The 26,924-nt window shown below is 43.0% G+C and overlaps 2 protein-coding genes and 1 pseudogene across 2 annotated transcripts; all 3 read left to right on the top strand.

The window, feature by feature from the left end:
• Nucleotides 1–11,659, top strand: part of LOC139162998 (zinc finger protein 721-like) — a 29,485-nt pseudogene extending 17,826 nt beyond the window's left edge.
• Nucleotides 15–6,997, top strand: LOC139163178 (uncharacterized). The gene is made up of 6 exons (XM_070744140.1): nucleotides 15–101; nucleotides 521–1,110; nucleotides 1,217–1,287; nucleotides 3,075–3,191; nucleotides 3,934–4,027; nucleotides 6,917–6,997. The coding sequence occupies exons 2-6, from the start codon at nucleotides 706–708 to the stop codon at nucleotides 6,995–6,997; spliced, it is 768 nt and encodes a 255-aa protein (XP_070600241.1). The 5' UTR covers nucleotides 15–101; nucleotides 521–705.
• Nucleotides 11,660–13,436: 1,777 nt separating the features above from the next.
• Nucleotides 13,437–25,733, top strand: LOC139162896 (zinc finger protein 678-like). Its single transcript, XM_070743797.1, has 6 exons — nucleotides 13,437–13,516; nucleotides 13,914–14,497; nucleotides 15,324–15,438; nucleotides 15,646–15,713; nucleotides 19,974–20,103; nucleotides 23,211–25,733. The coding sequence occupies exons 2-6, from the start codon at nucleotides 14,084–14,086 to the stop codon at nucleotides 24,863–24,865; spliced, it is 2,382 nt and encodes a 793-aa protein (XP_070599898.1). The 5' UTR covers nucleotides 13,437–13,516; nucleotides 13,914–14,083; the 3' UTR covers nucleotides 24,866–25,733.
• The last annotated feature ends 1,191 nt before the right edge of the window (nucleotides 25,734–26,924 follow it).

The following is a 26,924-nucleotide window of genomic DNA, read 5'->3' as shown; positions in this document are numbered from 1 at the left end:
CCGCTCTAGGGTACCGCACTCGCTGTCCTTAACCCATGTGGATCTGCGCCTGCGGAGAGGTTGCGGGAGAGGCTGGCGGCGAGAGATCCAGACGTGCCCCGGTGAGTTGGGGGCTCTTCCCGGGCAAAGGCGGAAGACGGGGAGATCCCGGCCCTCCTCCGGCTTCCAGCCCGGGCCCCATGTTCCCCAACCGCCCTCTCCATACAGGGGGATGCCTGGAAGGCGGCGTGGATCGGGAGGTCCCTTCTGGCCCCGTATCCGGCGCAGAGGCCGAGTGGGGGGAGAAGAGGGTCGACCCGGCAGGAGAGGAGAGGTGGTCGAGGAGGAGGCAGGATTCTCACCAGGCTCCTCGAGGGGGAGAGAAGCAGGGCTGCCGCTCCAGCTGCCTCCTTCCCGGCCCTGCTCGGTGGTGGCGGTGGGCGGGAGACCTCGGCCTTGCGCTGGGATGAGCCGCTTGGAGCTCCAGACAGGTTGGGTGAAGGTCTAATTTTTGATATTTATTTTTTTTCTTCCATCTCAGATACAAAACTGGAAGGAATTTGAAATCTTTGCATGGGAAAATTTTCTCTTGGTGGGAAAAAGAGAGCAGAATAACTTGCAGGGATCAGTCCTGCAGCCCTAGAAATGGTCCTGTGAAGGAAAAGCCACCTGGAGACCCACAAGAGTCCTTGGACCCATTTGGAGTTATCTGCAGAAGAGAGAAGAATGGAGACACATGCTTTCGTAAATCAGGAAAGTGGGAAAGGCCCTTCAGCTGTTCAGCCTGGGAAGCTCTGGAGAGGACCTGGGCAGAAGATCCTGAAAGAAGAAACCATCCTCCCTTCAGAAGTTCAGCCCTGGAAGTTCATCCAATGCCAGGAGGCTGAAGGTCCTCGAGGATTTTGCAGCCACCTCCATGACTTTAGCAGGCGATGGCTGAGATCAGAAAAGCACACCAAAGCCCAGATGCTGGACCTTGTTGTTCTGGAGCAGTTCCTGGCTCTTCTGCCCCCAGAGCTGGAGAGCTGGGTGCGAGAGTGTGGAGCAGAGACCAGCTCCCAAGCGGTGGCCCTGGTGGAAGGCTTCCTCCTGAGTCAGGCAGAAGAGAAGAAGGAGCAAGTTGAGTTGCAGGTGAGAGCTCAAAAGGGAATAGAGAATGTGTTTGAATACTTCACCCCTCCTTTCCAAACTTCTCTGACATTGATAATATCTGGCAATGTCCCACCAATTCTTGTAGGTCATTGTTCCACTGATTTCTCGCTCAACCTCACTGATGGATATTGGGGACCTTGAGGTTCTGTTCCTGATGTAAGAATCCACTTTTTGTCATGTAATTCTGCTTTCTTCCCTTCTCCTATTGGAAGTGCTGCATTGGCTAATGTTAATTTCCTGTTTCTCTTCCATAGGTCTTGCCTTCTGTCCAGTTCAATTTATTTTTTTATTCATTCATTCATTCATTCATTCATTCATTCATTCATTCATTTGACATGTATGCCACCCCTTTCCGAGGACCCAAGGTTCCTCAATGCTATAACCAAAGTTTTGGACCCACATTATCTTCTTTTCCTTCACTTGCTTGTCCGCCATAGATATTGATAAGCTTTCATTATCGCCTTTTCATCTGTCCCTAGTAAAATTTTAACTTGTGTCCAAACCTCAAGCAGAACTTATCTGATATGATGCTTGTGGAAGTACGGAGGAGTTCTATGTCTCCCATCCCACAAAATGCTTCCAACATTAGTAATCTTCTGGGTTTTTTTTTAATTATTATTATTATTATTAGTATTATTATTTATTGGATTTGTATGCCGCCCCTCTCCGCAGACTCGGGGCAGCTAACAACAGTAATAAAACAGCATATAACAATAATCCAATACCAAAAACAGTTAAAAAACCATTATTATAAAAACCAATCATACATACAGACATACCATGCATAAAATTGTAAAGGCCTAGGGGGAAAGTGTATCTCAATTCCCCCATGCCTGGCGGCAGAGGTGGGTTTTAAGCAGCTTATGAAAGGCAAGGAGGGTGGGGGCAATTCTAATCTCTGGGGGGAGTTGCTTCCAGAGGGCCGGGGCTTTTCCCCCTGGGCACCGCTAAGCAACATTGTTTAGTCAATGGGACCCGGAGAAGACCCACTCTGTGGGCCCTAACTGGTTGCTGGGATTCGTGCAGCAGATAATCTGGTCTGATGCCATGAAGGGCTTTATAGGTCATAACCAACACTTTGAATTGTGACAGGAAACTGATCGGCAACCAATGCAGACTGCGGAGCGTTGGTGTGACATGGGCATATTTAGGGAAGCCCATGATTGCTCTTGCAGCTGCATTCTGCACGATCTGAAGTTTCCAAACACTTTTCAAAGGTAGCCCCTAAGCTTATCCACTCTCTCACCCAAGTGAGTAAGGCAGCTTGGCAATATTTTATTTATTAATTGGATTTGTATGCCGCCCCTCTCCGAGGATTCAGGGCGGCTAATATCCTTCCCAATCAGGCAAGCCGAACCCTCCTCTGTCTTTAGATTCTTGTAGTAATTTTAGTTTAATTCTAGACCTCTTCCCTTGCCAGATAAATTTGGCTATTGTTTTGTTCAAATTTTCAAATCATTCCTTCTCTAATTCTTCTGGATATTTTGGTAACATGTTCATTTTCTGTGATTGTGGATTTGGGCTTTCATGAGCTGTACGCCATAATCATCACAATTATGATAAATTACGGCTTGAATTATCTTGCTTTGCAGGTAATGAGTCTCTCTCATATATTAGTTTCACCTTTTAAGTTGCATTACTGAAGTAACCAATTAACATTTTAAAAGGCCTTTTGTACCTCTAGAAATATCAATGCCGCTTGTGTCTCACTATGCAATTCATAATATCCTAATACACCTCGTATCATCCTCGTATTATTTCTTATTTGCCTTTTGGTCAAAAAACCGTTTTGATCAACGTGGATGAATTTGTTCAGAAACCTTTTTATGTGCTATCTTCTCAATTGTGCTGGTGAGGTCCTCTTCTATCCCCCTGTCTAAATCATTGATGAAGTTGAGCAGGTGTTGCGAATACTCCTCTTCTCTTCATTTTTCTGTGTCCAGGAGAGTCTTGTGTCCTTTGAGGAGGTGGCTGTGTATTTCTCTGAGGAGGAATGGTCTCAGCTGGATCCTGACCAAAAATCGCTGCATTTCGAAGTCATGCTTGAAAACTATAGGAATGTGATCTCTCTCTGTAAGAATTATTTATTTATTTATTTATTTATTAAATTTGTATGCCGCCCCTCTCCGCAGACTCGGGGCGGCTCACAACAGTAACAGAAAACAATATATAATATAAATTCAATAATTAGAAAGCTAAAAACCCATAGTTTAAGAAAAACATGCACACAACATACCATACATAAACAGTATAGGCCTGGGGAAGATATTTCAGTTTCCTCATGCCTGACGGCAGAGGTGGGTTTTAAGGAGTTTGCGGAAGGCAAGGATGGTGGGGGCAGTTCTAATCTCAGGGGGGAGCTGGTTCCAGAGGGTCGGGGCCGCCACAGAGAAGGCTCTTCCCGTGGGACCCGCCAAACGACGTTGCTTAGTCGACGGGACCCGGAGAAGGCCAACTCTGTGGGACCTAATCGGTCGCTGGGATTATCTTGTCTCCAATCAGAGAGTTCAAGAAGATAGATTATAGTTACTTTTTATTAAAACATCAGTAATCAGATATCATTTCCTGGATGGGAAAAGGCAAGTATCTAGCCTTCTGATATCCCTAGGAAGGAAAGAATCAATGTCTCGTTGCTTGGATGCTTTCTGTGTTGTTTCTTATCTGTATTTTTCCATTTCTATTTGAACTTATCTGTGGAGACTGAGAAGAATGGGGTGTGCTTTTATGTGTCCTCTGGAGGTCATGTGAGAAGAATGTGTTGTCATTTGTCCTCTGAAACCTCTCCAAATTGTGTGAGAACAGAAGTTTCAGGCTCAGGCTACGGAAGAGCATTCTCCCAATCCAGTTCAAGAACAAAGGCTTTAACCAGTGTTACACAGAACATCCTAGGGTACAGGTAATCCCCGAGTTCCGACAGTTCCGACCTAGCCCTCTCGTAAGTACTTAAGGCTTAAAGTAGTGAGAGATACACAAGATAACTAGTGGAAATCTGGCACTTCTGCTCTGACATGATGTTGCGCTACAGTACTTATGCAATCCTCAGTTTCGTTAGAGTTTGTTGCAAAATTTAAAACCAGAAGCACACACAGATGACTGATTCAGATGTATTCAATAACTTCTTTGTAAACATAACAACAGATGAATTTACAATACCACTAGCAGATTATTTCTTCAAGTAACAGGAGAGTTAGTTTCATTTCAAACAGAGAGAACAGAGTGGACCGAGCCACACTCATCCTTAAGCTTAAGCTTTCCAGTTTTGATTCTCTGCACAGATTCAGAAATGTTTAACCCCCATTGTCTGCACAGAAATGTACAACTCCCATTGGCTGACTTAGTTGTTATGCCTACTCATTGACTGATCTAGTTACCATTGTCTCTCCCAATTCGACGGAGTCTCTTGCTGAGGCCTGGAACAAGGCTGCAGTGGAGGCTCTTGAGCGAATTGCGCCACTGCGACCTCTCTGTGGCAGTAGACCCCGTAGAGCTCCGTGGTTTAACAAGGAGCTCCGGGAGTTGAAACGCCAGAAGAGACGTCTAGAGAAGCGATGGAGAAAGAGTATGTCCGAAAACGATCGAACACTTCTGAGAGCTTTTATTAAGACCTACAAAGTGGTGCTCAAGGCAGCAAGATGCACGTACCATGCCGCCTTGATTGCATCAGCGGAATCTCGCCTGGCCGCCCTGTTTAGGGTGACCTGCTCCCTTCTAAATCAAGGGTGAGTTGGCAAGCCCTTGCAGGGCAGTATCGAGGAATTTAACTCATTTTTCGCTGATAAAGTCGCTCGGATCCGGGCGGACCTCGACTCCAATTGTATAGCAGTATCGGCTGACAATGAGTCAGTCGAGGTGACTAGGGGATAAACGTCTTTGTCCATCCGTATGGGAGGAGTTTGACTTGGTGACACCTGATGAAGTGGACCAGGCCATTGGAGCTGTGAGCTCCACCACCTGTTTACTGGATCCGTGCCCCTCTTGATTGGTTTTGGCTGGCCGAGAGGTGACACAGAGCTGGGTCCAGGAGATTGTCAACACCTCCTTGGGGAGGGGGTCCTTCCTGACTCCTTATAAGGAGGCACTTTTGTGCCCCCTTCTCAAGAAGCCTTCCCTGGACCCAGCCGTGCTCAACAACTACCGTCCAGTCTCCAACCTTCCCTTTATGGGGAAGGTTGTTGAGAAGGTGGTGGCGCTCCAACTCCAGCGATCCTTGGAAGAAGCCGATTATCTAGGCCCTCAGCAGTCTGGATTCAGGCCCAGCTACAGCACGGAAACTGCTTTGGTCACATTGATGGATGATCTCTGGCGGGCCCAGGATAGGGGCTTGTCCTCTGTCCTGGTGCTTCTTGACCTCTCAGCGGCTTTCAATACCATCGACCATGGTATCCTTCTGCGCCAGCTGGAGGGGCTGGGAGTGGGAGGCACTGTTCTTCAGTGGTTCTCCTCCTACTTCTCTGGTCGGTCGCAGTCAGTGTTAGTGGGGGGTCAGAAGTCAACCTCTAGGTCTCTCCCTTGTGGGGTGCTTCAGGGGTCAGTCCTCTCCTCCCTGCTATTTAATATCTACATGAAACCGCTGCGTGAGATCATCCAAGGGCATGGGGTGAGGTATCATCAATATGCTGATGATACCCAGTTATACATCTCCACCCCATGTCCAGTCAGCGAAGCAGTGGAAGTGATGTGCCGGTGCCTGGAGGCTGTTGGGGTCTGGATGGGTGTCAACAAGCTCAAACTCAATCCAGACAAGACAGAGTGGCTGTGGGTTTTGCCTCCCAAGGACAATTCCATCTGTCCATCCATTACCCTGGGGGGGGGGGGGAATTATTGACTCCCTCAGAGAGGGTTCGCAACTTGGGCGTCCTCCTTGATCCACAGCTAACATTGGAACATCATCTTTCGGCTGTGGCAAGGAGGGCGTTTGCCCAGGTTCGCCTGGTGCACCAGTTGCGGCCCTACTTAGACAGGGAGTCATTGCTCACAGTCGCTCATGCCCTCATCACCTCGAGGTTCGATTACTGCAACGCTCTCTACATGGGGCTACCTTTGAAAAGTGTTCGGAAACTTCAGATTGTGCAGAATGCGGCCGCGAGAGCTATCGTGGAGCTTCCCTGATTCGCCCACATTTCAACAACACTCCGTGGTCTACACTGGCTGCCGATCAGTTTCCAGTCACAATTCAAAGTGTTGGTAATGACCTTTAAAGCCCTACATGGCATTGGACCAGAATACCTCCGGAACCGCCTTCTACCGCACGAATCCCAGCGGCCAATAAGGTCCCACAGAGTTGGCCTTCTCCGGGTCCCGTCGACCAAACAATGTCATTTGGTGGGCGACAGGGGAAAAGCCTTCTCTTTGGCGGCCCCGGCCCTCTGGAACCAACTCGCCCCCGGAGATTAGAACAGCCCCCACCCTCCTTGTCTTTCGCAAGTTACTCAAGACCCACCTGTATCGCCAGGCATAGGGGAACTAAGACATCTCCCCCAGGCTTTTTATATTTCATGTTTTGTATGTATGTACTGTATGGTTTTAATTGTTGGGGGTTTTATATATTTTTTTATTAGATTTGTCTCATTGTTACACTGTTTCTTATTACTGTTGTTAGCTGCCCCGAGTCTTCGGAGAGGGGCGGCATACAAATCTAATAAATAATAATAAAAATAATAATTCATGAATAGTATAATACAGGCTTAAAGTACTGCAGAGTGAGATCATTAATGTTAGATCTTTCACTTCTGGTCTTGTGTGATCTCGCCCTAAAGTGGTTTAAGCCTCTGTTCTCCGCAAACAGAATCCTGAACCAGATCTGATCAAAAAGCCTTCCAAACCGATGAGACTTTGTGGCAGCAAAGTAGCCATTCTTGAAGCCTAGCCTTTCCAGTCTCAGCCTGAAGATCATTTACAAAGGAATGGGAGGCTTCAAGCGAGAGACTTCACTCCAAAGTCTCATCGTTGGGATCAAGGAACAGGCCAAATAGGAGTCCTTCCTGCCAGACAGATGCTTTAGATCAGCTGCTTCAAGTTACACCGGGGAAGAAAGCTTTTTTCAAAAGTGTATCAGTTCTCACTGGTCTGTGCTGAAATTAACCCTTATTCCTTATTTTCCTTATTCCTTGGTTGTTTCCCCTGATTATTCATTGACTCAAAAAAGACTTTCATTGAGATTTTAGTTATATAGATAGTTGTAAAGAAACAAATGTTTTCTAGATTTTTTCAAAGCTTTCAGGACTCATGAATATGGAAATCATCCTGCCTATATCAAAGTACTGTAAGCGTACAAACAAACAACCTAATGGAATTTTGGAAAAATTCAGAAGGAAATTCACTTCATTTTCTACAGTTTGATCTTTTTCTCTAACCTTATTATCATTTTCGTTTCTCTTTTGCTTTGAAGGTAATAATGTGCAGGAGAATCAAGATTCCCGTGAATTGGTCCAAGTGATTAATGCTAAAAATGGAATGGAGAAGTTTGGAATTAAAATGGAATTTGAAACCCATGATGGAAACCAGTCAAATGGTTGGAATAAGAAAAGGTCATCTTCCACTGATACTCCGATGCAAGACATTTATCCCCAACAGGAGAAAATAAGGAAAAAATACATTGGGAAAAATGTGAAGCTAATGAAAGCTAAATTACAAATAAAAGAACACAATTTAAGCCAAAACATAAGAGAAGATGATATAAGACGACAAAAAGAACAAAATTATGAGACCTTCATTCCTTCTCTTGGAAATAAGTTCCTTAAATCTCAAAAAGTGATTTACACAAAAGAGAATCCTTGCAAATGTTTAGAATGTGGAACATGTTTTAGATCAAGCAGGCAACTTATTTCCCATGAAAGGATTCACACTGGGGAGAAACTGTACAAAGGCAGAGAACCCGATAACAGGTTGAGAAGATGTAGCAATATTATTTCCCACAAAAGGATGCACACAGGAGAGAAGCCATATAAATGCATGGAGTGTGGAAAGACCTTTGCTCATAACAGTGCCCTAACAATACACACAAGGATCCACACAGGGGAGAAGCCACATAAATGCATGGAGTGTGGAAAGACCTTTGCTCATATAGGTCATCTTATTTCCCATAAAAGGATCCACACAGGGGAGAAGCCGTATAAATGCATGGAGTGTGGAAAGACCTTTGCTCATATAGGTCATCTTATTTCCCATAAAAGGACCCACACAGGGGAGAAGCCGTATAAATGCATGGAATGTGGAAAGAACTTTGCTCAAATAGGTCATCTTATTTCCCATAAAAGGATCCACACAGGGGAGAAGCTGTATAAATGCCTGGAGTGTGGAAAGACCTTTGCTCATAACAGTGACCTAAGAATACACAAAAGAATCCACACAGGAGAGAAACCATTTAAATGCATGATGTGTGGAAAGACCTTTGCTCGTAATAATGCCCTAACAATACACAAAAGGATCCACACAGGGGAGAAGCCATATAAATGCACGGAGTGTGGAAAGACCTTTGCTCATATAGGTCATCTTATTTCCCATAAAAGGATGCACACAGGGGAGAAGCCGTATAAATGCATGGAGTGTGGAAAGACCTTTGCTCATAACAGTACCCTAACAATACACAAAAGAATCCACACAGGAGAGAAACCATTTAAATGCATGATGTGTGGAATGACCTTTGCTCATAATAATGCCCTAGGAATACACAAAAGGATCCACACAGGGGAGAAGCCATATAAATGCATGGAGTGTGGAAAGACCTTTGTTCAAAGAGGTCATCTTATTTCCCATAAAAGGATCCACACAGGGGAGGAGCCGTATAAATGCATGGAGTGTGGAAAGACCTTTGCTCATAACAATACCCTAAGAATGCACAAAAAGATCCACACAGGGGAGAAACCATTTAAATGCATGGAGTGTGGAAAGATCTTTGCTCGTAATAATGCCCTAAAACTACATAAAAGGATCCACACAGGGGAGAAGCCATATAAATGCATGGAGTGTGGAAAGACCTTTACTCAAATAGGTCATCTTATTTCCCATAAAAGGATCCACACAGGGGAGAAGCCATATAAATGCATGGAGTGTGGAAAGACCTTTGCTCATAACAATACCCTAAGAATGCACAAAAAGATCCACACAGGAGAGAAACCATTTAAATGCATGGAGTGTGGAAAGACCTTTGCTCGTAATAATGCCCTAAAACTACATAAAAGGATCCACACAGGGGAGAAGCCATATAAATGCATGGATTGCGGAAAGACCTTTGCCCATAACATTGATCTGAGAACACACAAAAGGATCCACACAGGGGAAAAGCCTTATAAATGCATGGAATGTGGAAAAACCTTTGCTCATAGCAGCTACCTAAGAATGCACAAAAGTATCCATACAGGGGAGAAGCCGTATAAATGTATGGTGTGTGGAAAGACCTTTGCTCAAAGAGTTAATCTTAATTCCCATAATAGGATCCACAGAGGGGACTAACTGTATACCTGCATGGTGTGTGGAAAGGCCTTTGTTCAAAGAAGTCATCTTATTTCCCATAAAAGGATCCATACAGGGGAGAAGCCGTATAAATGTATGGTGTGTGGAAAGACCTTTGCTCAAAGAAGTCATCTTATTTCCCATAAAAGGATCCACACAGGGAGAAGCCGTATAAATGCATGGAGTGCGGAAAGACCTTTGCTCAAAGAGTTAATCTTAATTCCCATAACAGGATCCACAGAGGGGACAAACTGTATACATGCATGGTGTGTGGAAAGACCTTTGCTCTTAACAGTGACCTAAGAATACACAAAAGGTTGCACAAGGGAAGAAGTCATTTAAGTCCATGGCATGTGGAAAAACCTTTGCTCAGAGCTTTGGACTTACTAAACACAAAATGCTCCACACGGGAGAAGCCATTTAAATGCATGGAATGTGGAAAGGTCTTTCTTTTTTTTAAATAAAACTTTATTAATTTTCGTTAAAAAGAACACATACAAACATTTAAACACATAGTAGGGGTTACAATTGCCCCTCTCTTCTTAGAAGTTAATTTTTAATGCAGAAAAAGAATATATTCTTGATTCATTAAGTCAGTGTTTCCCAACCTTTTTTGAGCTGCAGCACATTATTCACATTTACAAAATCCTGGGGAACATTGAGGGGGGGGGGAGGCTAAAAAAGTTTGGACAAAAAAAACCCCTCTCTTCCTCCCTTTCGCCCTATTTCTCTCTCCCTCCCTCTTTCTTTCCCTCTCTCTCTCCATCCCTCTTTCTTTCTTCCTTCCTCTCTTTTTTGCTCTTTCTCCCTCCTTCCTCTTTCTTGCTTTCTTTCTCTCTCCCTCTCTCTCTTTCTCGCTTTCTTTCTCTTGCTTTCTCTCTCACACACTCTCCCCCTTGCTTTCTCTCTCTCTCTTGCTTTCCTTTTCTCTTTCTCTTGCTTTCTTTCTCTCTTTTTCTCTCTTTTTCTTTCTCTCTTCCTCTTTCTTGCTTTCTCTCTCTTGCTTTGTCTCACACACACACTCTCTCTCTCTCCCTTGCTTTCTCTCTTGATTTCTTTCTTGCTTTCTCTCTTTCTCTTTCGTGCACCACGCCAGCAACAGAGAGAGAAAGAGAGAGAGCGCGGAGAGAGAGTGGAGGGCGGTTTGCCGGTCCGCGGCCCCCTGGATCAGCGGCCCCGCATGGCCCCAGCGCGGACTCCGCCATCGCCGTCGCCTCTGCCTAAGAGGCAGCGGCCACATTCACCCCCTCGCCCTCCCAGGCATCCATGGCGCTCAGCGCCCGGCCACGAGCCGCCTCCACCTCCCGGTACCCTGCCTGACTTCTACCTACAGGAATGGGTGGTGGGGCACCATGAAGGGCGGCGCTTGAAGGCCACCATGGCGCCGTTGTCATCACGGTGCAAAGCCACGCAGTCCTGGATCGCTCGCTTCTCCGTCCAGCAACCCGGCTGCCTGGGAAAGCGGCGCGCTGTTTAAACGCCCACTTTTCAAACGCGGTGCTTTCCTAGGCAGCCGACTTTGCTGGATGGAGAAGGGAGCGATTCAGGGCTGCGTGGCTTTGTGCCACTTCAAAAATTTCTGCGGCTTAGAAGCAACAGTGGCCGGCGCCCTCCCACCGGGCCCCAAAAGCTCACTTGCCGTCACCGCCAAGGAAGCTCCAGCCAGGCCGGGCTCACGGCACACCTGACCATGTCCCGCGGCACACTGGTTGGGAAACACTGCATTAAGTCAACATATTAATCTAGATGAAAAGAATAATTTTGTTTGTACATTCTAATAACATAAGGTTAAGTTAATAAGAGAAAAATTATAAAGTCATTTTATAATTTCATACATTTCTCCTAACATTTAATTTTTCTTTTTATCTATCCACTTAAACTTTATTCCAAATAGTATAAAATTCAGATTCTTCTTGGTCATTCAGCCTTATCATATCCATCTCTGCACAGTCCAAATTTTTTTTAACAACATCTTTTTTTGGGATATTTTCCCCCTTCCAATTCTGTGCATAAACTATCCTGGCCGCTGTTAAAATATGTACAACTAAATAAAAAATACCTTTTTTATATTTCCGCTTGTTTATGCCTAAGAAATAAAATTCTGGGTTTTTTTCTATCTCTTGTAGTGTAATCTCTTTTAACATTTTTTTCTATCATTTTCCAATATGTCCTAGCTTTGCTGCAAGTTCACCATCGATGGTAATAGGAAACTATTTCCTTTTTGCATTTCCAACACTTTGGGGATATATTTGGGAACATTTTGGCAATTCTATTTGGTGGAAGATGCCACCTATAAAACATCTTAATTTGGTTTTCTTTTAAAGAAACTGATTTCGTCATTTTCCAATTTGTAATCCATACTTTCTCCCATGTCTCTACGTCAATTTCTTTACCAATATTTTTACACCAATTTATCATATTATCTTTGAGAGTCAAATCTAGATTTTTATATTCAATCATATATTTATGTGCTTTCCCTATTAATTTCTTTTGGTTTGTAATTAATAAACTACCTAAGAAGTTTTTACTCATTAAATATATACATTTTACTATCTCTTTGAAATTTCGATTGTATCTGTATATATTGCCAGCAATCTATTTTAAACCCTTCTTCTTGCAAATTATGTGGATGGATTCGAAACTGGCAGACCAACCACACGTTATGCTCAGTGAAACTGCATTTACATGGAAAAACTGCATCTACATGCGGTGGAGTTCTCCAAACCTCTGTTTTTGGTCCAGTTCTCTTCGACATCTTCATCAATGACTTGGGTGGGGGGATCGATGGGGAACTCATCAAAATTGCAGATGACACCGAACTGGCAGGAATAGCCAACACTCCAGAAGATAGGCTCAAGATACAGAAGGATCTTGACAGAGTTGAACATTGGGCGCTATCTAACAAAATGAAATTCAAGGGTGAAAAAAGTAAGGTTCTACATTTAGGCAAGAAAAACAAAACACAAGGTACAGTATAAGTGATACCTTGTTCAAGAGTAGTAACTATCAGAGGGATCTTGGAGTCCTAGTGTACAACCATTTAAATACGAGCGACCTGTGTGCAGCAGCTGTCAAAAAAGGCAACACAGATCTGAGCTGCATTAACAGGGATAGAATAAAGATCACGTGAAGCGTTAATACCACTTTATAAGGACTTTGAAGGCCACACATGGAATACTGCATTCAGTTTTGGTCACTCCGATGTAAAAATAATAATTAATAATAATAATAATTTATTAGATTTGTATGCTGCCCCTCTCCGAAGACTCCGAAAGGATGTTGAGACTCTAGAAAGAGTGCAGAGAAGAGCATTGAACTCAATTTAAAAAAGAAATTAAAATCATTTTCCTGATTGTGGCCTTCATCCCTGTGTCTCTTCTGCCTCCCATTCAGGCGGGAGTTCCCAACAACTGCAAAGCAGAAGCTGGGTTTCCATCTGGACTCTTCTGAGGTGTCCCACATTCTCTACCCAGCCCTTGAGGGAAGCGAGTTTAAATTCTCCAGAGAGATTTTTCTCCATCTCCACGGACGGTTCTGGGACAGGAAACAGAGGCAGAGGGAGAAATTGCTGCCTCTGGAGACTTGAAAGGCTTTGTCTGACAGGGAGGAAAGGCCCTCCTCCTCCCAAGCCCACCCTCACCGCCCCTCTCCCTTCCCCTCAGACGCGGCCCTCTTTCCCTCCCCCTTCGACAATCCGGGCACTTGGTGGCAAATCCACCAGGGGGTGCCCTCCGCCAAGAAAAGGGAACTCCGGCGCCTCCCCACTGGAGGGCAAATATCCCGGCTCTCGCTTCGTAACGGAGGCCGGAAGGCAGTGACGTCACAAACGCTTGCCGTTCTAGGGTGCCGCACTCGCTGTCGTTAACCCTTGTGGACCCGCAGACCGTGCAGAGACTGCGGAAGAGTGGCGGGAGGAGTTCCAGAGGTGCCCCGGGTGAGTTGGGGATTCTTCCCGGGCAAAGGGAGGCGGAGAAGGGAGAGATCCCCGCCCGGCCTTCCTCCGACTTGCACCCCGGGTCCCATGCTCCCCAGCCGCCCTCTCCATCCAGGGGGAAGCTGGGAAGAGGCCGAGTGGGGGGAGAGGAGGGTCGAGCCAACAGGCGAGGAGGAGGCAGGATTCGCACCAGGCTCTCCAAGGGACCGATCCTGTCTCCGGAGGGGGAGAGAAGCGGGGCGGCCTCTCCAGCTGCCTCCTTCCCGGTCCTGCTCGGAGGGAGCTCGGCCCTGAGCTGGGATGACCCACCTGGAGTTCCAGGCAGGTTGGGTGAAGGTTGTTCAGGGGCTGAATTCCACTTTCTAATTCTTGGCGTTTGTTTTTCCTTCCATCTCAGACACAGAAACTCTTTGCAAGGCAAAATTTTTCTCTTGTGGAAAAAAAGAACAGAATGAAACAACTTGCAGGGACCAGTCCTGCAGCCCTAGAAATGGTCCTGTGAAGGAAAAGCCATCTGGAGACCCACAAGAGTCCCTGGACCGATTTGATCTGCAGAAGAGAGAAAGGATGGAGACACGACCCTTTGTAAAGGATGGAAATGGAAAAGGCCCTTCGACTATTGAGCCTGGGAAGGGTGGGAAGCTCTGGACAAGAACTGGGCAGAAGATCCTGGAGGAGGAAACCATCCTCCCTTCAGAAGTTCAGCCCTGGAACTTCATCCTATGCCAGGAGGCTGAAGGTCCTCGAGGATTTTGCAGCCACCTCCATGAATTTAGTAGGCGATGGCTCAGAACAGAAAAGTACACCAAAGCCCAGATGCTGGACCTTGTTGTTCTGGAGCAATTCCTGGCTCTTCTGCCGCCAGAGATGGAGAGCTGGGTGCGGGAGTCTGGAGCAGAGACCAGCTCCCAGGCGGTGGCCCTAGTGGAAGGCTTCCTCCTGAGTCAGGCAGAAGAGAAGAAGGAGCAGGTCCAGTTGCAGGTGAGAGCTCAAAAGAGAATAGAGAATGTGTTTGAATACTTCACCCCTCCTTCCAAAACGTCTCTGACATTTGTACTATGTGGTGATAGAGGTATAACAAGCAGGAAGAGGGAGATTATGATCCCGCTATATAGAATGCTGGTGAGACCACATTTGGAATACTGTGTTCAGTTCTGGAGACCTCACCTACAAAAAGATATTGACAAAATTGAACGGGTCCAAAGACGGGCTACAAGAATGGTGGAAGGTCTTAAGCATAAAACGTATCAGGAAAGACTTAATGAACTCAATCTGTATAGTCTGGAGGACAGAAGGAAAAGTGGGGACATGATCGAAACATTTAAATATATTAAAGGGTTAAATAAGGTCCAGGAGGGAAGTGTTTTTAATAGGAAAGTGAACACAAGAACAAGGGGACACAATCTGAAGTTAGTTGGGGGAAAGATCAAAAGCAACATGAGAAAATATTATTTTACTGAAAGAGTAGTAGATCCTTGGAACAAACTTCCAGCAGACGTGGTAGATAAATCCACAGTAACTGAATTTAAACATGCCTGGGATAAACATATATCCATCCTAAGATAAAATACAGAAAATAGTATAAGGGCAGACTAGATGGACCATGAGGTCTTTTTCTGCCGTCAGACTTCTATGTTTCTATGTGATTTCCCACAAATTCTTGTAGGACATTGTTCCATTGTTTTCTCACTCAACCTCACTAATCTATATTTGGGAGCTTGAGGTTGTGTTCCTGATATAAGAATCCACTTTATGTCATGTGATGTACATTAATTCTCCTTTTTTTCTTCCTTTCTCCTATTGGAAGTGCTGCACTTTGGAGATCAGAGATCCTGAAGGAAAGAAAAATCCATCAAGTCCCCCTGAGGAGCTATTTTTCAGGAGGATCCCATGGGAAGATCAAAGTCGGAACACCTCAGGAGGTATTTAGAGATGGTGATGTCGCTAAGGCGGAAGAGTAATTTCATTATTTTGAAGTATTATATAATTCTTCTTTCATTAGTTTTATTGTTTTAATGTATTTTGTAAGCCACCTTGAGTTGCCTTGTGCAAATAGGCATCTTATAAATTGTCTAAAATAAAATAAATATTTTGTTAATTATTTATTTTGAAATTATTTTTCCTTACAGAGAAACAAAGAATGCAATTTTCTGGGTTTCGTGATGGCGATCAAACAACAGCTGAACCTCTAAATCAAGTAAGAAAGGGAAAAGCTAGTCTTCTGAGAGGGGCGGCATACAAATCTAATAAATAATAATAATAATAATAATAATAATTATTATTATTATTATTATTATTATTATTATTATGTTTATATTTTCACCTCCAGGAAGGGAAGTGGGTGTGCAGAGTGGTCTTTCTATTGCCCCCTTGTTTGGACTGGTTTATTTTTGTGTCCTTCCACAACATGGACAGCAGAATAGCAGGTTGAAGTTGCTGTCAGTCAACATAGCTTCCTCTGGTTCTCTTGTTCTGCTAGGTACTTGTTCTGCTAGATACAACTATAGTTAGAAACATAGAAGACTGACAGCAGAAAAAGACTTCATGGTCCATCTAGTCTGCCCTTATACTATTTCCTGTATTTTATCTTACAATGGATCTATGTTTATCCCAGGCATGTTTAAATTCAGTTACTGTGGATTTACCAACCATGTCTGCTGGAAGTTTGTTCCAAGGATCTACTACTATTTCAGTAAAATAATATTTTCTCATGTTGTTTTGATCTTTCCCCCAACTAACTTCAGATTGTGTCCCCTTGTTCTTGTGCTTACTTTCCTATTAAAAACACTTCTCTCCTGAACCTTATTAAACCCTTTGACATATTTAAATGTTTCGATCATGTCCCCCCTTTTCCTTCTGTCCTCCAGACTATACAGATTGATATCAAAAAATGGAATCTAGACCTGAAACATGAAATTCACTTTGATGAATGGCAACTTATGTGGAGCAGGAACTTTAAAATGACGCTAGCCATTCCATATAAAGAAAATTTAATTAAAATGTATTACAAATGGCACATTACCCCTGTAAAATTAGCGAAAGTAAACAAGAAATTATCTCCCACCTGCTGGAAATGTCTAAAGGAATAAGGTACATACTTCCACTTATGGTGGCAATGCGAAAAATCCCAGGCATACTGGAAAAAAATAGGAATCTGGCCAGATGAAATCCTCAACATAGAGAAAGATAAAACTCGAGAATATTTCATCTTAGGTATCATAAGACAAAATTTGAAAAAAAAAATCAAATTTATCTAGTTATACATATTACTACAGCGGCCAGACTAGCATTCGCACAATGGTGGAAAAATGATGACATGCCACACGATGGACTAATATTAGAAAAGATTAGAAGCTGCGCAGAAATGACCAAACTAACTATGGAACTTAGAAATAACAAAGATTCTGTCTTTTATAACTGCTGGGACTCTTTCTACTGCTGGTTAGAAAAAGGAGGGGGGGAAAAGAGAAAAAATCTGATTGATTAACAATTGTTATTGTATGTATACAAAAATAACAGTCTGGTGTTTATTCTATTCTAGTAAAAGATTGAAATAAGATATACAGTGTTCCCTCGATTTTTGCGGGTTCGAACTTCGCGAAAAGCCTATACCAGTTTTTCAAAAATATTAATTAAAAAATACTTTGCGTTTCCCCCCCCCCATAACACGGTTTTCCCTGCCCGATGACGTCATATGTCATCGCCAAACTTTCGTCCGCCTTTAATTAAAAAAAAATTAAATAAATTTTAATAAATAAACATGGTGAGTAATAATATAAATGGTTGCTAAGGGAATGGGAAATTGTAATTTAGGGGTTTAATGTGTTAAGGGAAGGCTTGTGACACTGTTCATAGCCAAAAATAGTGTATTTACTTCCGCATCTCTACTTCACGGAAATTCTACTTTTGTGGGCGGTCTCGGAACCCATCCCCCGCGAAAATCGAGGGAACACTGTATACTAAAACCAAACCTATCTATCTATAATTTTTCTGCTATTTCATACTCAACTTTATCTCTTATTTATATACAATGTAATTATTTAACTATACTATATCGGGATATTGAGAATATTTACAGCACAACTTATTATCATAGATCTGCCGTTCGCCCGCCCAACCTTTTAAATGTATTTTCCGTTATTACTGTATATTGTCTATTGAAGTTTATATGTTGTTATGTCTTTTGTATATAGTCATGTAAATAAAAAAATTATATTAAAAAAAAAAAAAGAATCAGTGGCAGGAATTAATTGACCCCCGTTCTTTTGGTAATTTATCAACCTCATGAAGTACAGATTAACAGTTGGAAGAGACCTTGTAGGTCATCTAGTCCAACCCCCCTATACCATTTCTGACAATTGCCAGTCTAGTCCAATGATGGCAAACCTTTTTTTGGTTTGCATGTCAAAAGGGTGCGTGTGTGAGTGTGTTAGTATGAATGCATGTTCCCCCACCCTTTCCCTCCTCCCCACGCATAGGCACCCCCCCTGCTTCCCCCCACCCACCCCATGCATGTCCACAGGCCTTACTGAAGTCTGGTAGGTGAAAAAAATGCCCAAATGGGCAAGCTGGAAGTTCGAGAAAATGCACTTCCGGTTTGCCCATTATGCTGGGTTTTTTTTTGCATTCTAAGACTTCAGGAAGTTTCCCTGAACCCTCTGGAGTGCCAAAAACAGCACAACTTTAAATCAGAAATGCGTTTTTCCCAACTTCCGGTTTCGTTCATTGGGCGATTATATTTATTTTATTTATTTATTTTATTTATTCGATTTTTTTTTTATGCTGCCCTTCTCCTTAGACTCTGGGTGGCTTACAACATGTTAGCAATAGCACTTTTTAACAGAGCCAGCATTCTTGCCCCCACAATCCGGGTCCTCATTTGACCCACCTTGGAAGAACGGAAGGCTGAGTCAACCTGGAGCTGGTGATGAGATTTGAACCGCTGACCTGCAGATCTAGCAGTCAGCTTTAGTGGCCTGCAGTACTGCACTCTACCCACTGCACCACCTTGGCTCTTAGGCTTTATGACTCCCTTAAGCATCCAGAGAGTGAAATGGCCTTCCCAAAGGCCGAAAATCAGCTGGCATGCGCCCTCGATCTGATACATCTTTCAGCTGTGGCGAGGGGGGCATTTGCCCAGGTTCGCCTGGTGCACCAGTTGCGGCCTTATCTGGACTGGGACACTGCTCACAGTCACTCATGCCCTCATCACCTCAAGGCTCGACTACTGTAATGCTCTCTACATGGGGCTACCTTTTGAAGAGTGTTTGGAAACTTCAGATTGTGTAGAATGCAGCTGCGAGAGCAATCATGGGCTTTCCCAAGTATGCCCATGTTACACCAACACTCCGCAGTCTGCATTGGTTGCCGATCAGTTTCCGGTCACAATTCAAAGTGTTGGTTATGACCTATAAAGCCCTTCATGGCATCGGACCAGAATATCTCCGGGACCGCCATCTGCCGCACAAATCCCAGCGACCAGTTAGATCCCACAGAGTTGTCATTTGGCGGGACCCAGGGGAAGAGCCTTCTCTGTGGCGGCCCCGACCCTCTGGAACTAGCTCCCCCCGGAGATCAGAACTTTCCCCACCCTCTTTGCCTTTCGTAAAGTTCTTAAGACCTATCTCTGCCGTCAGGCATGGGGGAACTGAGACATCTCCCCTGGGCCTATACAGTTTATACATGGTATGTTTGTGTGTATGCTTGCTTTTAATAATGGGGTTTTTAGTGTTTTTTAAATTATTAGATTTGTTCTTACATTGTCTTTGTCATTGTTGTGAGCCGCCCCAAGTCTACGGAGAGGGGTGGCATACAAACCAAATAAATAAATAAATAAATAAATAAATAAATAATTCTATTCTATTCTATTATTGTCTGGCCTTTGTGTGGAAAGGAGATAAAGATAAAAAGATAAAAATAAAGACAAGATAGTGAAGGATCCTATGATTAGCTGAGCAAGAAATTTTTGGCACCCAATTGATTTAGATAAATGGGAAAAATTATGGTCAACTAATCGGCAAATTACAAGATTAGCAGCGGTCAAGGAAAATCAGTGCAAAATGTTTTATCATTGGCGTTTGTCTCCTTTAAGAATATCCAGGATGTATCCAAAATCATCACCCTTATGTTGGAAAAAAGAAATTGTACATTTTATCAATTATGGTAGAGCTGCACAGAGGCAAAGATATACTGGAACAAGATAATAATTTGGCTAAAAGAAATAAAAAAAGAAGGTACAGAGAAAAAAACTGAGCTCTTTTTAATCAGACATTTTCAACAAGGTCTATAAAAAAGAAAATATCTTATTATTCCTGTTTTGACAGCAGTTTGAATCAGAAACCTTTTTATATGCTGTCTTAGTTTTGCTGATGAGATCCTCTTTTATCCCCTTGTCTAAATCATTGAAGTTGAACAGATCTTGCGAATCCTCCTGTTGTCTTCTTTTTTCTGTGTTCAGGAGGGTCTTGTGTCCTTCGAGGAGGTGGCGGTGTATTTCTCTGAGGAGGAATGGTCTCAGCTGGATCCTGACCAGAAAGCGCTGCATTCGGAAGTCATGCTTGAAAACCATAGGAACGTGGTCTCTCTCGGTAAGAGTTTTCTTGTCCCCAATCACAGAGTTCAAGAAGATAGATTATAGTTACTCTTTATTAAAAAATCACTAAACAGATATCATATCCTGGATGGGAAAAGGCAGGTATCTGGCCTTCTGGTATTCCTAGGAAGGAAAGAGTCAATGTCTCATTGCTTAGATCAGTGATGGCGAACCTTTTTTTCATCAGGGGCCATAAGAGCGTGCGTGTAAGCGATTGGGCCTGCGCGAATGTCCACACCCATAATTCAATGCTTGGGGAGGGTGAAAACAGCTTCCACCACCTCCCCGGAGGCCTTCTGGAGGCCAGAAATGGCCTGTTTCCCAACTAGTGGGGTCAAGGGAAACTGCCCTCCCCCAGTGGGCCGACCTCTAGGAAGGCACAGGATGCCATAATTGCCACATCAAAATGAAGCAACGGAGAAAGTTTTCTCAATGAGACGACCTCTGTTAAATCAAGATCGCTCCTTTTTATTGTATTTCACTTTTCCTGACGTGGTACAGAATAACCAATTCGTGAACCTCACATACATTAAGCCATCCCCCAACTACCATTCACTCATGCGCTGTATAAGGCAACCTCCTCGTGACTTCCCTATAGATAATTAACGGAAGCTCCATTCATTGCCTTTTCCTGGATTGTGTGTTTACTGGTGATTGGCAAAGGAATGAGAGTAAGGCATATATTTCCTTATATGGAAGTTAGCTATACGTTATCTTCATGCATGTTTCCAAATGTAAAATAATGCACTTGGGGAAAAGGAATCCTCAATCAGAGTATTGCATTGGCAGTTCTGTGATAGCAAAAACTTCAGAAGAGAAGGATTTAGGGGTAGTGATTTCTGACAGTCTCAAAATGGGTGAGCAGTGTGGTCGGGCAGTAGGAAAAGCAAGTAGGATGCTTGGCTGCATAGCTAGAGGTATAACAAGCAGGAAGAGGGAGATTGTGATCCCGCTATATATAGCGCTGGTGAGACCACATTTGGAATACTGTGTTCAGTTCTGGAGACCTCACCTACAAAAAGATATTGACAAAATTGAACGGGTCCAAAGACGGGCTACAAGAATGGTGGAAGGTCTTAAGCATAAAACGTATCAGGAAAGAATTAATGAACTCAATCTGTATAGTCTGGAGGACAGAAGGAAAAGGGGGGACATGATCGAAACATTTAAATATGTTAAAGGGTTCAATAAGGTTCAGGAGGGAAGTGTTTTTAATAGGAAAGTGAACACAAGAACAAGGGGACACAATCTGAAGTTAGTTGGGGGGAAAGATCAAAAGCAACATGAGAAAATATTATTTTACTGAAAGAGTAGTAGATCTTTGGAACAAACTTCCAGCAGACATGGTTGGTAAATCCACAGTAACTGAATTTAAACATGCCTGGGATAAACATAGATCCATTGTAAGATAAAATACAGGAAATAGTATAAGGGCAGACTAGATGGACCATGAGGTCTTTTTCTGCCGTCAGTCTTCTATGTTTCTATGCTGTGTATCAAGTTAATTATTTTCCACGTGGTCATGGATTCTGCAGCTTGCTTACTCAGCATGGACTTTGCTGACTTTCCATAGAGGTAGAATAAGGTTTATACAGCACCCATTAGGCTAAAACATCACCCTTCAGCAATATTCTATCCCAATGTTCAGTGCCTAAGAACCTATGATTATAACACTTCGGCCCCCAGTAGGTTCGTGTTTTGCCCTCCCTAGGCTCCAAAGGCTTCCCTAGAGCCAGGGGAGGATAAAAATGTCCTCCCCCATCCCCCTGGAGGCTTTCTGGAAGCCGAAAATGCCCTCCCAGAGCCTCTGTGCAAGCCAAAAATCAGCTGGTCAACACACACATGCCCGTTGGAGCTAAGCTAGGACAATGGCTCTTGTGCCAGCAAACATGATTCCGCGTGACAGTTGTGACACCTGTGCCATAGGTTCACCATCACTGGCTTAGATGCTTTCTGTGCCGTTTCTTATTTGTATTTATCCATTTCTATTTGAACTTATCTGAGGAGACTGAGAAGAATGGGGTGTGCTTTTATGTGTCCTCTGGAAGTCATGTGAGAAGAATGTGCTGTCATTTGTCTTCTGAAACTGTGTGAGGACATAACTTTCAGGCTCAGGCTATGGAAGAGCATTCTTCCAATCCAGTTCAAAAACAATGGCTTTAACCAGTGTTACACAGAGCATCTAGGATACAGGTAATCCCCGAGTTCCGACAGTTCCAGGTTACAACCTAGCCCCCTCCTAAGTACTTAAAATTGTTGCACAATTTAAAACCAGAAGCACACACAGATGACTGATTCAGCTAGATTCAGTGTCTTCTTTATAAACATAGCAACAGATGAATTTACAATACCATTAGTAGATTATTTCTTCAAGTAAAAACAAGCAGGCGAATTAGTTTCATTTCAGCAGAGCGGACATAGTAGACTGAGCCATGTCCAGCCTTAAGTTTAAGCTTTCAGTTTCGATTGTCTGCACAGAAGTGTAAAACTCCCATTGGCTGACTTAGTTGCTATGCCTGTTCATTGGTTGACCTTGTTTCCATTGTCCCTCCCAGTTCATGAACTTCCGGGTTCGGCGTTTGCGAGAACGCCGAGAAGCCCCCTGGCTGTTTCAGAAGGTGACAGGCGGGCGGCAGCGCTTCTCGGCGGCCTCCCGAACCTGAACCCAAAAAGTTCGGCAAAAGTTCAGGTTCGGGAGAACGCCGAGAAGCCCCCCCGCTGTTTTAAAATGTGACAGCGGGCGCCGCCGCCCAGAGGAGCGCCATTTTGCGATTTTGTTTTCCCCTTGCACGCATTAATCGCTTTTATATTGTTTCCTATGGGAAACATTGTTTCCTGTTACGAACGTTTCGCCTTACGAACCTCCTTCCAGAACCAATTAGGTTCGTAAGACGAGGTATTACTGTATATGTTTTCTCGATATTTTCAAAGCTTTCAGGACTCATGAATATAGAAATCAACCTGCCCCTATGACACCACTGTAAGCATGCAAACAAATCACCTAAGGGAATTTTGGAAAAATTGATTTTCTATGGTTTCGTTTTTTCTCTAACCTTATTATCATTTTATCGTTTTCATTTTTATTCCTCTTTTGCTTTGAAGGTAATAATGGGCAGGAGAATCAAGATTCCTGTGACCTGTTCCAAGTGATCAATGCTAAAGATGGAATGGAGAAGTTTGGAATTCAACTGGAACTAGAAACCCATGACAGAAACCAGTCAAATGGTTGGAATCAGCAAATCTCATCTTCCACCGATGCTCCGATTCAAGACTTTCTTGCCCAACAAGAAACAATAAGGGGGAAATATACTGGGAAAAGTATGAAGCCAATCAAAACTAAATTACAAACAACAGAACACTATTTAAGCCAAATCAAAGGAGAAGATGCTATAAGAAGACACAACGGACAAAATTACAATGAGACATTCATTTCTTCTCTTGGAAATAAGTTCCTTACATCTCGAAAAGTGACTGACACCAAAGAGAAACCTTACAAATGTTTGGAATGTGGAACATGTTTTAGAACAAGCCAGCAACTTACTTCCCATGAAAAGATTCATACTGGGGGAAACCTGTTTAAATGCATGGAGTGTGGAAGGACCTTTACTAATAACAATAACCTGAGAATACACAAAGCGACCCACACAGGTGAGAAACCGTATAAATGCATGGAATGTGGAAAGACCTTTGGTGATAGCAGCTACCTAAAAATACACAAAAGGGTTCACACAGGGGAGAAGCCCTATAAATGCATGGAGTGTGGAAAAACGTTTACTCATAACAGTGATCTAATAATACACAAAAGGATCCATACAGGGGAGAAGCCATACAAATGCATGGAGTGTGGAAAGACCTTTGCTCAAATTGGTCATCTTATTTCCCATAAAAGGATCCACACAGGGGAGAAGCTGTATAAATGCATGGAGTGTGGAAAGACATTTACTCATAACAATAACCTAACAATACACAAAAGGATCCACACAGGGGAGAAACCGTATAAATGCATGGAGTGTGGAAAGACCTTTGCTGATGGCAGCTACCTAAGAATACACAAAAGGATCCACACAGGGGAGAAGCCATATAAATGCATGGAGTGTGGAAAGACCTTTGCTCAGAGAGGTAATCTTATTTCCCATAAAAGGATCCACACAGGGGAGAAGCTGTATAAATGCATGGACTGTGGAAAGACCTTTGGTCATAACATTAACCTAAGAATACATAGAAGGATTCACACAGGGGAGAAGCCGTATAAATGCATGGAGTGTGGAAAGACTTTTGCTCAAAGAAGTAGTTTTTTTCAGCATAAGAGGATCCACACAGGGAAGAAGCCATTTAAATGCATGGAGTGTGGAAAGACCTTTACTCAAAGAGGTAGTCTTATTCAACATAAGAGAATCCATACAGGGGAGAAGCCATATAAATGCACGGTGTGTGGAAAGACCTTTGCTCATAACAGTACCTTAAGCATACACAAGAGGATCCATACAGGGGAGAAGCCATTTAAATGCATGGACTGTGGAAAGACCTTTGCTCAAAGCGGTAATCTTCTTTCCCATAAAAGGATCCATACAGGGGAGAAGCCGTATAAATGCATGGCATGTGGAAGGACCTTTGCTCATAACAATACCCTAACAATACACAAAAGGCTCCACACAGAGGAGAAGCCATTTCAATGGATGGTGTGTGGAAAGATCTTTGTTCAGAAGAATGATCTTACTTGCCATAACAAAATCTATACAGGAGAGAAACCCATATAAATGCACGTCATGTGGAAAGACATTTGCTCGGGAGTATAGTCTTATTTGCCTAAGAAAATCCACACAGGAGAGAAACCCATATAGATTCATGGAATGTGAAAAGAGCTTTGCTCAGAACAGTAATCTTACTTCTCATATAAGGATCCACGCTCAGGAGAAACTATATAGCAACAGCAATTCCACTTAGACTTATATACTACTCCACAATGGTTTATAGAATTCTCTGAGAAGTTTACAAAGTCAGCGAATGCTCCCCAGCTATTTACCGTCCTCAGAAGGATGACCGCCAAATCAATCATGATCCTGTCAGATTCAAATTTCTGACTCTGGACAATTGGCCTTCAGTACTGCATTCCAACCACTGATCCACCATATCTATAGATTTTTATCTGTATGCATATTGTACCTTTCTGATCCAAATGAGACATGTTTGAATCCAACAAAATAGAATAGAATAGAATAGAATAGAATTCTTTATTGGCCAAGTGTGATTGGACACACAAGGAATTTGTCTTGGTGCATATCTCTCAGTGTACATAAAAGAAAATATACATTGGTCAAGAATCATGAGGTACAACAATTAATGATGGTCATAGGGGTCAAATAAGCAACCAAGAAACCATATTATTAAAAATCTTAAGGATACAAAAAACAAGTTACAGTCATAAGTGGGAGGAGATGGGTGATAGGAATGATGAGAAAAAACTAGTAGTAATAGTAGTGCAGACTTAGTAAATAGTGATAATGAAAGTGTTGAGGGAATTCTTTGTTTAGCAGAGTGATGGCGTTTTGGGGGGAAACTCTTCTTGTGTCTTTGAGTCTTCAAAGAGGGGCGGCATACAAATCTAATAAATTGAATTGAATTGAATTATTCTCTTGGTGTATGGTACTCTATAGCAACGTTTTGAAGGTAGGAGTTGAAACAGTTTATGTCCAGGATGCGAGGGTTTAGTCAATATTTTCAGAGCCCTCTTTTTGACTGGTGCAATATACAGTCCTCAGTGGGAGGCAGGTTGGCAGCCATTGTTTTTTCTGCAGTTCTGATTCTCCTCTGAAGTTTGTGTCGGCCTTATTGGGTTGCAGAACCAAACCAGATAGTTATAGAGGTCCAGATGACAAACTCAATGATTCCTCTGTAGAACTGGATCAGCAGCTCCTTGGGCAGTTTGAGCTTCCTGAGTTGGCACAGAAAGAACATTCTTTGTTGTGCTTTTTAGAATAGAATAGAATTTTATTGGCCAAGTGTGATTGGACACACAAGGAATTTGTCTTGGTGCAGATGCTCTCAGCGTACATAAAAGAAAAAGATACATTTGTCAAGAATCATGTGGTACAACACTTAATGATTGTCATAGGGGTCAAATAAGCGATGAAGAAACAATATTAATAAAAATCTTAGGATACAAGCAACAAGTTAAAGTCATACAGTCCTAAATGGGAGGAAAAGGATGATAGGAATGATGAGAAAAAACTAATAGAATAGAAGTGCAGATTTAGTAAAAAGTCTGACAGTGTTGAGGGAATTATTTGTTTAGTAGAGTGATGGCGTTCGGGAAAAACCTGTTCTTGTGTCTAGTGCTTTTTTTATTGTGTTTTTGATGTTAGGTGACCATTTTAGGTCTTGAGATATGATAGAACCTAGAAATTTGAAGGTCTCTACTGTTGATACTGTGTTGTCTAGTATTGTGAGAGGTGGAAGGGTGGAAGGGTTTCTCCTAAAGTCTACCACAATTTCTACGGTTTTGAGTGTGTTCAGTTCTAGATTGTTCTGGTCACACCAGAAGGATAGTTATTCAACCTCCTGTCTGTATGCGGATTCATCATTGTCTCGAATGAGTCCAATCACTGTTGTATCATCTGCAAACTTCAGTAGTTTAACAGATGGATCGTTTGAGATGCAGTCATTAGTGTATAGAAAGAAGTGGTGAGAGTACACAGCCTTGGGGGGCACCTGTGCTAATTGTACATGTATCTGATGTGATTTTTCCTAGCTTCACCTGCTGCTTCCTGTCTGTTAGGAAGCTTGTGATCCACTTACAAGTGTGTTCAGGTGCCGCTA

Source organism: Erythrolamprus reginae, chromosome 2, assembly GCF_031021105.1.
Source record: "Erythrolamprus reginae isolate rEryReg1 chromosome 2, rEryReg1.hap1, whole genome shotgun sequence".
In the NCBI taxonomy this organism is placed as follows: Eukaryota; Metazoa; Chordata; class Lepidosauria; order Squamata; family Dipsadidae; genus Erythrolamprus; species Erythrolamprus reginae.
This window is presented reverse-complemented; position numbering and strand designations above follow the sequence as displayed.